The sequence below is a fragment of the Montipora capricornis genome, chromosome 9 (assembly GCF_036669925.1).
Source record: "Montipora capricornis isolate CH-2021 chromosome 9, ASM3666992v2, whole genome shotgun sequence".
Classification (NCBI taxonomy): Eukaryota; Metazoa; Cnidaria; class Anthozoa; order Scleractinia; family Acroporidae; genus Montipora; species Montipora capricornis.
The window spans coordinates 37,778,516-37,791,015 of record NC_090891.1 but is presented as its reverse complement, the minus strand read 5'-3'; the positions used below and the strand labels follow the sequence as shown (position 1 = coordinate 37,791,015).

Here is a 12,500-nt window from a genome sequence, read left to right as displayed (position 1 = left end):
TCCTCTTGTTCATATCGATGGTTTTCAGCTGACGTCACAGCAGCCATGTTGCAGAACAATAGAGAAAAAAGTCTTTTGGGAATTTGACTCTATTACGTTACAATGCAAAACATGAGCCATGATTTGCTATTGTTTTGTGCAACAACATGGCCGTCTCATCACGTGATTTAAAACCATCTATGAGAGTCACGTGCAAATTAACCTTTTACTCAAGTGAAGCACCAGGGAGCGACTGTTCCCAATTAAAGCCTAAATAAAGCTCGGTCCAAGATCCATATCTACAGATTAGGAAATGTCGAGGCCATTTCCTAACGCCTGGCTTTCCTTTCTATATGGTCCACTCAAGTCCCGGTTATGATATACTAATATGCGGAACGAGCGTTATTTTTCATGTCCTACTGTTGTGTATGCAAACCAGTGATGAACATAGTCAATATTAGTATTATGATTGTTAGTAGTTTAGCTAATTTTAATTTAGCTGTAGTGTATTAGGTGTATCGTAATATACCTTGAGATATTGTAATGTACCGCAAGATAGGATGTGGTCAGATATTAGTTGTTACACTAGCACTTTTACCCATGGGTAAATAACGTTTGCCCACGGGCAGGGGCGTTTTTGAGTGTAACCGTTTTCCCTAGACCGAAACTGCCCTGAGGCTATTTCCATGGGTACATAAAAAAGAACAAGAGAACCTGAGGTACGGTTTATCTGCTCCCCGAGGTGGCTTGGCCAATCACAAAGCAAAACGTAGCTAATACGCGAAGATCCCTAATTATATTAATTATACCCTATTGTTTTACCCTAAGGTGAGTCTTTTACTGTGTAACCGCATCCCCAAGGGTAACATGAAACCTGAGTTGAACCAAGCCCAAGCCATTTAGCCTCCGGAAGGCTCCAAACCCATGCAAGGTGTGTGTAACCAAAAGTATTGTTAATTTTTGTAACGTATGTAAGATGTTGTCATATATTTTTATTCTGATTTAAAAAAATGAAAACATTTTATGTGAACCAGAGAGTTTTCCATTTAAAAGAAGAAATCGCGTGGATTTTTGCACCAAAAGAAAGGGACTCCCTTTCATTCGGAGACAGAGTATGTACCGTTTGCCAAAAACCGGTGAGAATTGTTCAACACAGTATGGTTTCAATTTATAATGATCAAGAACTGGAGAACTGAAGAGGACCTCGTAGAAATTGATTCCTTCCTTACGATAAAGGACCGTCCGGTGGGAATGTGCTTAGCTACTTGTAATCCAGATTAGAAAGCACTGAATTGTTGTGAACATTGGTATGACGAATAAATGTTGAGTTACTGAAAAGCCTTGGGTGTGACACGCGCTTTCCCAGAACACTAGATGAAGTTTACGTCGTACCTCACAATAGCACATCTCACAAGGATCTTTCCTCCACGAAGTTCCATTTGGTTTGAATTCAAGCTCAAAAATGCATCCCGGACTATTCGTACTCTGCCTCCAGACTTCAATAGAGGCGAGCTTGGGAGAAAAAAAGAAAAAAAAGAACAAAACTTCATTTCATTCTCTTCAACAAGGCGTTTTAGCCCGTGGACGGGGTCTTAAGCCTGTTTCAAACGTCGAACTTAACATGTGCCAAATCTAATGCAAATGAGCGAAAACAATAGATTTTTCTCCTTTGCATTAGATTCTGCACATGTAAAGTTCGACGTTTGAAACAGGCCTTAAAGTGCGACAACGTCGGCAATCGTAGGAACTTTCAGATTTACGAAGGCGACGTCGACCAAAACGTCACCTGAGAATATAACTTTGCGCTATCGTAAGTCTGTCGCGATTTTTCCATCTCGTTCACGTCGAACAATATGGACGAATTATCCTAAAAATAAATATGGAATGAAAGGTTGTCATTTGCATGCTCACGTTGTTGTCAAAACCTCAAATTTGACGATTTCATTTCGTTGTTGCCGAGTACCCCACGAATATTTGCTAAAATGCGTGCCGCACGTGCAGCACGATTATTTTCGCTCTTTTAACCAATGATATTCTTTTAATTGTGGAGTTGTCGTTGCCCTGGCCGTCGTCGTTTCTGTAAAAGGGAGCTTTAGATTCCAGGACGAGAACGACTACGAGTACCAAATTTTCTAATAGAACAACAGCGAGAGCGCGCAAACCAGCGTCATTTTGGCGGGAAAAACGTGATACCATCGTCATTTTAGTACAAGGTTTTGCAAAAATGTCGTCGTGTCAAAACAAGTCAACAACACGGTAGCAGTTTGGGCATTTTTCGATCAGCAAAAAGACCCAGGTAACAGCAATAAGAATAACTGAGCAACCTATACTGCTAACAAAGAGTAAGATTAATCGTACGGGGTATAAATCTTCTTAGTATTTTCGCCAAAAACAAACAGTAGAAACTCGTACTCGTTCTCGTCCTCGTCCTAGTTTCTAGAGGTCTCTAAACTCTCAAATGAGGATCAAAACAACACGTCCATCAAAGAAAACAATGACTTTGCAGTCCTCGCAAGTGCGTTTTACATTATGAATTTTTTTTTCTTTTTGCTGTTCTCGTCCTAACAACGACGTGAACTGACCAAACTTGAGATAATGTGTAGGACTTAAGTACCCAACGATGGATTTTTCAATTTTCTTTCCGAACACCCTCACCATTCGAACCAATTGTATCCCTGAAATGGTGGGCACCACCGCCCCCCACCCCTCTGCATCTCAAACGATTTGGAGTAATTTCGACTAATATAATTTAAAAAAGGTTTGATTTGGGCAGATACTTGAATAATTTAAATGTATTACTAAGGTAGGGTACCTTCTTCTTCAAGACTTCAACTGTTTGCAGCAGTGATTCAAATTCGTCACAAGTGGGACAATCTATGGCAGAAAATGATAAACATTTCTGGCACGTTAAAGGCGCTTTTACACTGTGCAATTTTTCGTGCAAAGAGAACCGCAACGCCATTTCTACAAACGTACTGACATTTTCGAAACAAGTGTTCTTACGGGTGTTACACTGAGCAACGTCTCATGCAAATTGTCTCGTTTCGATGATCACATGAGGTTAAAGGAACGTTTTCATTGGCTGGTGCCGCAAACCGTTGCGACACATATGCAGGACAGATGTTACACTGCACAATGCTTAAAAAATCGTTGCAACCGTTGCAATTCTACTTTCCGCAACGGCTTCTGCGACTGGTAACGCAAAGTCTTTGGTCCTTGCAAGGTATGTTACATTGGGCAATGACTCGTACAACTTGTCTCGCAATGCGTTGCGAGACAAGTTGCACGGAAAAGTGCACAGTGTACACAGTGTAACAGCGCCTTAAGGCAATGATTCAGTATTTACAAAATAAAGTGGTTTCTTCATTTCTGTAAAGAAATTTTTGCAACGTTTAAAATAATTTAAGTAGAGCCATCGGAAAGAAGAAACATTTCCAGAGGAAAGGACTATTATTTTTGTTGTGCGACCGAAACGCGCTTTTCCTCCCTGCAGTATTATCTCTGGAAGGGACATTTTACCCGGCGAATGGACTCGTTGTGATGCCCCGAACATTTTCTATGGATGGTTTCCAAGTGACGTCACGGCGGCCATTTTGGTGTACAGGACAATGGAGCTTAAGCACGCACGTCTTTGAGACGCGGACGGCAACCTGAAGAGAACATTTCGTGTGCCAGGACAGTATTGTCTCCCAAATTTTTATACTAATCATCTCTAATGGAGAAAAGGTGCTTAGCAACTTGAATGTGGTTATGTGAAGACCAGTCACAAGGGAAAATAGCTCACTTCCGTTTTCCGTCTGCGTCTAAGAAACACGCGTGCTTAAGCTCCCTAATGCAGTAAATTTGACGCTATTATTAAGCAAAACTAGAGCGGAAATTCTCTATTGTTTTATACACCAACATGGCCGTCTCATCACGTCGATGCAAACCAAGAATAGGGCCGCCACGAAAACAACTCTCGGGATTGGTTCAGAAAACAATGGACATAAAGAACAATACAAAAGAAAGAATGGACCATGACGGACACAGAGCTGCGTCCCAAATGCGGGCAAGAATACAGTTGTTGTGGATAAACAAACCAACCAAGAAAACAACTGAACAAACGAACAAACAAACAGTTGTAAAACACCTGCTTAGACCAAAGAAAGAAGAAGAAGAAGAAGAAGAATGATACGGAGCGTTTTGAGGAGCTCCTTGAGATTCTTTCTTCAACTGTAGTTGAATGAGGGTTTCTCAAATGATGAAACCTTTTGAACGCCGCGAATGGAAGAAGATGGAACTTACGTCCACAAGTTTTGCCATCCATTTGTAACTTGAAAGTCGGGTGACAAGTGCATTGATAAGATCCGGGAGTGTTGGAGCAGTTGTGATGGCAGCCTCCGTTGTCCTGAAACAAAAGTCAATCTTAGAGGATTTTCATATAACCTTGAAAAACAAACGTAAAAACAGAACGTAAACAAAAATGCAAAACGTTTAATTGGCTTATAGACCAAAAACAAACAAGCGTGAATTTTCATCGGCATAGCGAACGCGGATGCAAACAACGCCATCTCCTCGGGGAACGTTCTGGAAAGTTTCACTTTGACGTCATTTGAAATGCATTAATGTGATTGGGCAATCGAACTGTTTACTGCCCATATTAGGAGTAAGGAGAAGCTTTGTTTTAATCTTGCCAAACATTGGTCCGTGACACTTTTTCATGAACATACGAAAGTCGCTTTAATGTGGTTTTTCATTGAGAGGGGGAAATCCACGAAGCTCTTTCAGACCGTTGGGGAACTTGGTTCGTGCACTAGACAGCCAAACCATTTGCAGATTTCATTACAAAAGACGCACTTTCTCCTCCTTCTCAGCTAAATAAGCTTGATGGTAATAACTTCTAATTTCATTGGATTGTCATAAGAAGTAGCTCGATTGGGATAGGGTAATTTTTTTGTATGTTTCTTCGTGTCCGTTCTTTTTAAAACCAATTCCTGACAGCCTGTTCAAAAGATTGAACAGGTTTGTCCTTCCTCATCGAAAAAGACATTTGGCAAGTAACAAGATCATCACATCTATACAAAGCGAGTTTCTCGCTACTGATTTATGAAGTCTGGTTCGTAACAGGTGCATTTAACAATCAATGCATGAATGGAAATGAGAATGAATTTCTTTCTTACCGTTAGACACTCGTTTATATCCAGGCAGCGAGTGGGATCTTCAGAGTCCATTACAAAACCCGAATTACAGGAACAACTAATACAAAAGAAGAACGAAAATCAGTGAGGACTGACGTCACACCACAAAGGGAAAAAGTATCTAGAGAGTACTTCAAACGTGAAATGTTCGAGTGTTAAGTTCGTGTCGCAACAATAGAGAAATTTAGTCTGGCGTTTATGTGAAACGTCATGAAAACATGAAAGTTCTATTACTCTAAGTTGCCCGATATCTGTAGATAAAAGTTAAAAAGCGAACCACAATGAGAAAAGTTAATTCTCTTGGCTTCTGGAAAAACGCAATTGATTTTGGCCTCATGACTGTCGTAACCATGAGGCTAAGATCTCTCTAATAGTCTCAATCAAAGTAGACTATTAAAGCAAAGATAGTCGTACCCACATATATGATGGTATTAAAAGCTTCAACCTTGAATGTGGGACCGTGTTTAGAAAACAACAATTCCGGCAAAATCAGCCCAAAAGCCTAAAGCTAAGAATCTCAGCAGGCCGGGAGCTCCCAGATGGCTATTTTCAAACCGACGTAGAGATTTTGGGATCAACGAATGCAAGTTTATTCTGTCATAGGAGCTGATGTCTGGATGGCATGGTGACGCCCTAACCACTACTCCCTCCCCATAACCACCGAGCGTAGTGGGTACACATCAAATGAGTTATTTGCTGTAAAATCTAGTGAAAGGGTATTGAGTTTAACACTTCGCGTTAAGACAAAAAGTGTTTTCTTCTTCAAGTGAAGTCACAAGTAACTTAGAAAAACGTCTGGAGGTGAAATGATCGTTTACAACAACGGTATAAGCTACAATACTCGTTACATTTGTTGGAACACCCATCCCCGTTTCCCCCTTCCTCCAATGTTGATTTCCACAACTACTAGTAGTCGCCCGAAAAATTCTCACACAACATTGAATTAGGGGAAGGGGGATGTGGTATAAAATACGATCTTGTAACTCGATGATTCTGACCATTTGCTAAGTGTTCCAACTAAATATGTCTAGTATTGTAGGTATCGGAGAGGCTGAACATTTACGCACGCATGCGCTGACGGAATGTTTGAAGACGAAAGGAGAAAAATATGCAGTACCTCCAGACGTGGCGCTGGAGCGTCGTACCAAACGAGTCATCCCGGGATTTCGGCCCGTGCGATCGCTTTTGGACGCAGTTGGCCCTTCGCTGCTTTCTGCTACCGACCTCTCCTCCCGGTACGGCATTGAGGGAGGGATATGTCGGCCCCTAAACCATATGAGACAAATCCCACGCCTACTCACAGCTCCAAACCGCCCTTGTCATTACAATTTAACGTAAGATTTCGATGGCTTATATATTCAAGTGAATAGTCATTTTATTTGTCATATGGTAAGCACTGGAGTCGCAGATTACAAAGTGCACGCATGCGCCCTGCCGAAGGTAACATACATGCATGCATAAAACTTTATTTCATCTCGAATTTCAGAATAATATCTTCGAGACATTACAGCTAACATACATGATATATACAGATACATAACTAAATATTAAATAATATTTAAAGATATATTAATCAAAACGAAAAGCCGCTGTACAAAATCCGGTCCTGGATTAGTTCAGTGCTACGGGAAAAATCAGGTAGCGCATTTCGCAACGTACTTAGTAAAAACGTAAGAAAAAGAACTAAGACCATAACAGGTTGTTCTAGGTTTATTGAGGGACAGAATGTAATTTCCACGAACATCATGCGTAAGAAGAGAACGGGAGAGAAAACGTATTTTTCATATATGCAGGACAAGCCTTTTCTTTCTTTAACTACTTTTATACAATAATATGAGGAAATTTTGAATGCGCTTATTGCATAGAGATGTAGAGTTTGACTTAAGTGGTACGTAAGAGGACAGGTAATCGCAAATATAAATCTCATTACTCTCTTATTTACATTATACCGTTTCTTGGAAAAGAAATTACTAAAGGCCAGGCCGAATTTCCTATGATAAAAAGTCTACGTTAACAGCACGCGCCTTGGTTACTCCTTAGTATCCGCCTAGAAATCTTCTCGCTACTTTTTCCTCATTTGATGAGGACCAGTCTCCGCTTGCCTCCTTCATGCCCAAAAGGAATTCTGGGTAATTCGGTCGTTCCATGACAAGGGAAGACCCCCGATTCACATTTCATGGATTTTCTTATGAGTGTAGAGCCACCCAGTCCTACCGGCAAAATACAGCATCGATTGAAGTTTTTAGCTTTCAAAGCTTGCTCAAATTGTATCGGTAGGTCCTGGAATTCGTCCACAGAAAGGCCAGAGAGACAACTTCACTGGTGCTGTGAACCGCCATGTTTACAACATAGCAATTTAGGCGTTCTCATCTCTGTCTCGAGAAGACCAGACACGCACGATTCTTACGTTACGTTTATACCCCTGTAGAATCAACCGAAATCTCAACTCCTTGTCAAAAGTTAACCAGCATCTTAATATTTTTGGTAGGCTACAATACTCGTCACGATCACATTTGTTGGAACACTCATCGCCGTTTCCCCCTTCCTGAATGGGGGAAGGGGGATGTGGTATAAGCTACGATCTTGTAACACGATGATTCTGACCATTCGCTAAGTGTTCTAACTAAATATGTCTAGTATTGTAGATTCCGTTTAGCCCCCACTCCCAACCCTCAAGAAGTTTACATCACTAGAGCAACACGCACACGGTCTGACTTACGCATAGCTTCCGCGGTTGTTAGTGCAGATCTGCTGACAGCCACCGTTGTTTGATTGACATTCATCAGTGTCTAAAAAAGGACATTTGAAAGTCAGGTAAAAGTCGTTATGATTGTTTTTTTAACTCTGAGTTTATCAAAACCCAAATTAACTAAAGGAAAATCAAAAACCAGATCTCAGGAAATGTCTTTCGCTACTCAGTGCGGATTGGCTGAGAGAACAATAGAACTAACAAAGACAAAATGAATTCTTCATAAAGACAACAATACGAATTTATAGCTTGCAATGACGTTCCCGAAGTGTTGATGTCAGCATCCTTCTCTAAATATTATACCGGCTGAGTTTGAAACTCAATTTTGCAACATACGAGAAAGCAATGTACAGTCAAATATAATGTAATTCTCTTGAGTAACAATAGTCACCTTGAGGCAGGTCAAAAAATGTGTTAAGAAGCCAGCTGAACTCAACTTTTTACGGCGTGGCTATTCCTTTCCCTCTCGGTTGTGATCCCCGACAGGTTGCCGATCTTTACAAGGGTCTCTGTAGAATTTTCTCGTCGGCAATGCAAATAAACACCTTTTCCGCTCGTCTTACATTTTCTTCTGTTCGCACATGAGCAATCCATTAAAGATACTTCCAGGAGCTCATCACTATTTCCACTAATACCTGGAGTCAACTCTTTCCCGAGTAAATTTATTTTTCGGTCCCGCGAAAAGTATCATATTTCTAATGACGCTGAGATAGTTGTTTGGATTGGCTTTTACAATAGTGTGCGTGCTGAATCTCGCAAGGGAGATTGGCTGTTAAGCAGTGGGCGTGCTGAATCTCCCAAGGGAGGCCTTCTATAAATAAATCTACTCGGAAATCGAAAGGGTTGACTCCTAGAGCAAGTATGGGAGATAGAGGTTCTACTTGAGGGTCCTGACACTACAAGGTGATCATAAGATCTGTGATGATCAGAGTCTCAAGATGTCTTCATTCGAGAGAGATTTCAGAGAGGAACAAAGGCAAGGAACTGTTTTGAATTAGTTTACCTACCCACACAGGTGCAATTGCTTATCGCCGAGTATCCATGGTGACAAGTACAATTGTAGCTTCCTTCTGTGTTGGTGCAATCTTGATTGCAACATGCAGTGTTCAGTAGACACTCATCGATATCTGACGATAGAGAATAAAAATAGAATCACTAGAACTGTACTTTAAAGGGGCTCCGTCACGCTCGTGTGATTTCTTTAAATCACTGAAAATCCAAAATTTATCATACGTTTTGTTTACCCGAACAAAAATATGGTAAAGGAGAATCTTTGTTTACAATTTTTGCGTCATTGGCGTCCAATTTTTGCGTCCTAATCGGTCAGCCGAGAATGAACTGTAGCTTGTTCCAGGCTCCCAGACAAAAATGCTTGTGAAAAATGAGTGGGGGCTTGGGTCGAGGAACACCCCACTCGCTTTTCACACACACTATCTGAGAGCCTGCAACAGGCTAAAAGTACTGTATATTGACAGTGCATTACATAATGATTAATCTCTGAAATTTGAACGCGATTGACTAAATAATCTCTGAGCAATGACGCTTTGATAATTCGAAGTTTTACAAAGAACGTATTGGGCCATTAGCTCCTTTGCCGTCCAAGAATTTATCAGACTTTGATGGCTAATAACTGGCTCGTTATCGCAGCTAAAAGGCTTAAAATTGGAGATTTAACCAAGGTTAACAAGTTCTTCTAACGTTTAAAGTCAATTGTGAGTAGCATGATGCAAACTCGTATGTTAATGAAACAAAATTTTGACAAATTTTTAACAATAACGTCAGCAAAAGTTCCTTGTAGATTGTTAATCTACCTCTGCAAGTTGTTCCATCTCTGAGAAGCTTAAATCCACGGCGGCATGCACAAGAATAGCTGAAAGAAAGAGCATAAAAATGTATGGAAGTTAAGAAGGTAGGTCGTTTTCGTCAAATCCATCTCACTTCCTGTAATCCTGGCTACAGTCTCTATCCGTGACTGTTACAGTCAAGTCGATCTAAAATATTTTCATAGAAAGCTTTTGTATCCGAAAGAAATGAGTTTTAGAATCGCCTATTTTTGTTTTCAAATTTTGCGGGCCCCGCCATCTTGAATAATTTTGACGTGTTACAGTGCCCTATTGTTATTAGACAAAAGCTCTTTGTGTCAGAAGTCAGAACAATAGGGCAACCGAAACACGTCACAGTTACTAGGGACCTTAAACGGAAGACCGTAGACAGCAATGACCACAACGAGGTTGCTGACCAGCAGTTTTCGTTAAAACAATGTTTTGCTGGGGGAGATCATGCTCGCGGGCTCAGAAAACCTGGTTGTGGTCATTGTTATTTAAGGTTTTTCACCTTAAGCACGCGACAATTTTGAGACCCGGACGGCAACCGGAAATGAGCGGTATTTCCTTTTGACTTGCCTTCACACAACCACATTTACATTACTAAGTATGTTTTCTCCATTGAAGATGATTAGTTTAAAAATCTGGGGCCGGTTCCTGGAAGAAGGAATAAATTACACCAAGTTTAACAGTTATTCCAGGGATAAATCTGCTATTCTGACAGAACGGAATGTACTCCGAGAATAAAGGTATTCCTGGAATAAGGCACATTTATCCCTGGGATAGAGTTATTACACCTTTCAGGAACCGGCCCCTGGGAGATACTACTATCCTGGCAGGTGGAATGTTCTCTTCCAGTTGCCGTCCGCGTCTCAAAAACGTCGGGTGCTTAAGCTACCCGGTTTTTTTGAGTGTGTGAACCCCCAAAAAATTTTACCCTCAATTTTTACCAGAATATATACTTTTTGCCAAAATAGGGGAGGGGGGGGGGGGGGGGCTCCTCTAGATCCGCCACTGAGAGTGGAGGTTATTACGCAGTTTGCAATTAATTTATGAAGTGAAAGATGCCCCCATCCAGATAAGGTCAGACCACAACACTGGGGACTTCGCCCCCTACTCTTATCGAACAGTGAGTGGGTTCTTTAACGTCCCATGCTATTTGATTTCCAACAAGGGTTATGAGACGGGACCTCCAGTTTATAGTTAGTTTATAGACTTGAAAGTCTAACCATTCTTAGATGCATTTACAAAGGCAGCACTTTCTCCTCAGTTATTTTGAGACCCTGAGTGTTGGTCCGGCCGGAGTAAAACTCACGACCTCCCGGATGACAGCTCGATGCTCAACCAACTTAGTTTGACCTTATATGGCAATTAACAGTACTAAGAGTTGCTAAGCTAATTTTTTTTTCGCAGGAAAGCGAAATTTCTCTCTGAATAAAGCCAAAAAAAATCGTTTTTGTGGAAGGTTTGGATCAATTCCGACGTAGAGAAGTACGCGAAAAGGTGAGAAATGTTTTTGTGATGAGCCTGCGTCTGTCTGACCACCAGGTGTTACACGACATCGCATCTTCATCAACCTTTTTCGATTTCTCTCGGATTTTCTCGCTTTTTTCGCTAGTATTTTCGTACTTCCAAATCTTTGGAGTTTAAGAAATTTAATAAAACAATTATTTCATTCGTGCTTGTTGGATATGAGACTGGTCATAGCCATCGAGGCGCTACGCGCCTCGTTGGCTATTTACCACCAACGAGCTCTCATGGAATAACTGTTAAATAGCCGAGATTTAGTGATCCATAAGAACAGCAGGAACCCATCATCCGAGGTTGAAAATTAATAAACTGGAACACTGGGGAATATCCCCGGTCTGACATTTGTCGCTACGGGCTTCTAGACCTTTCTCACCGAGAGATAGATGACGAAATATGGTAATTTTAGTAGACACATCCCACAGAGTTGACCGGTGAACTCCGTGTGACAACTGAGTCATAAGAATTAAAACTGAGACTTGATTTTGTGCTGAAAATACACAGTTTGAACAAAGTGACTTGGTTCCTACAACAGGTACCAGAAACTAACCCCCTCTCTGTATGCCGTCCTTTCCAAGTAACTATGCCGCGCCGCAGGTGGATTTCGAGCTCATTTTAGAAGAATTAAACTGGTACTAATACTTTTCCAGAGCGGAAAGAGCTAGAAAATCGGTATATGTAAATAATAACATTACCTTCCATTTTCATTTACACATCTGTGATCACACCCACCATTGTCATCTAAACATTCGTTTATATCTGTACACAAGAAAAAGAACACTTTGCTTGTCAGCGAACTGAAAACTCCAAATTCCTAAGTACCTTGATTCCGCTATGAGTTCCTTGAATGCTTAACACTTTAGAAATCTTTCCGTTGAAAATTTATTTTCCGGGTTTCCCCATCGCATCAAAATCTACATCTGAGTTTTTAATTCGATTTAACTTGATTTGACTTCCTGTATATCCAATAAGTGAAGCCGTTGTGTTCGGCATTTTCAGCTTGAGGTTTTAAATATTCTTAAAAAAAAACAACAACAGATCTATAATTATTGTTTGAATATTGTCAGCATCGCGCAGGAAGTCCTTCCTACCTACCATCACAGTGGTGTCCATCTGCTGCAAGTTGATACCCAGCTGGGCATGTGCACAGGTAACTTCCATTGGAATTAATGCAGCCCTTCTCACACTTGCTCAATGTGCATTCATCGATATCTGTCCCGTGAAAAATGAAAAAAAAGGGGGAGT

The 12,500-nt window shown here is 40.9% G+C and overlaps 1 protein-coding gene across 2 annotated transcripts in view; it reads right to left on the bottom strand.

Moving 5' to 3' along the window:
* The window catches only part of LOC138015482 (fibrillin-2-like), a 38,907-nt gene that overhangs the window by 3,026 nt on the left and 23,381 nt on the right, over window positions 1–12,500 (bottom strand). For both annotated transcript variants that reach the window (XM_068862549.1, XM_068862550.1), the window contains exons 17-25: window positions 12,351–12,467; window positions 11,951–12,014; window positions 9,717–9,775; window positions 8,913–9,032; window positions 7,876–7,945; window positions 5,139–5,214; window positions 4,264–4,366; window positions 2,792–2,853; window positions 1,372–1,491 (exon numbers count right to left, since the gene is read on the bottom strand). In XM_068862549.1, the coding sequence (XP_068718650.1) occupies window positions 1,372–1,491; window positions 2,792–2,853; window positions 4,264–4,366; window positions 5,139–5,214; window positions 7,876–7,945; window positions 8,913–9,032; window positions 9,717–9,775; window positions 11,951–12,014; window positions 12,351–12,467 (791 nt within the window). The remainder of the gene's footprint in view (window positions 1–1,371; window positions 1,492–2,791; window positions 2,854–4,263; window positions 4,367–5,138; window positions 5,215–7,875; window positions 7,946–8,912; window positions 9,033–9,716; window positions 9,776–11,950; window positions 12,015–12,350; window positions 12,468–12,500) is intronic.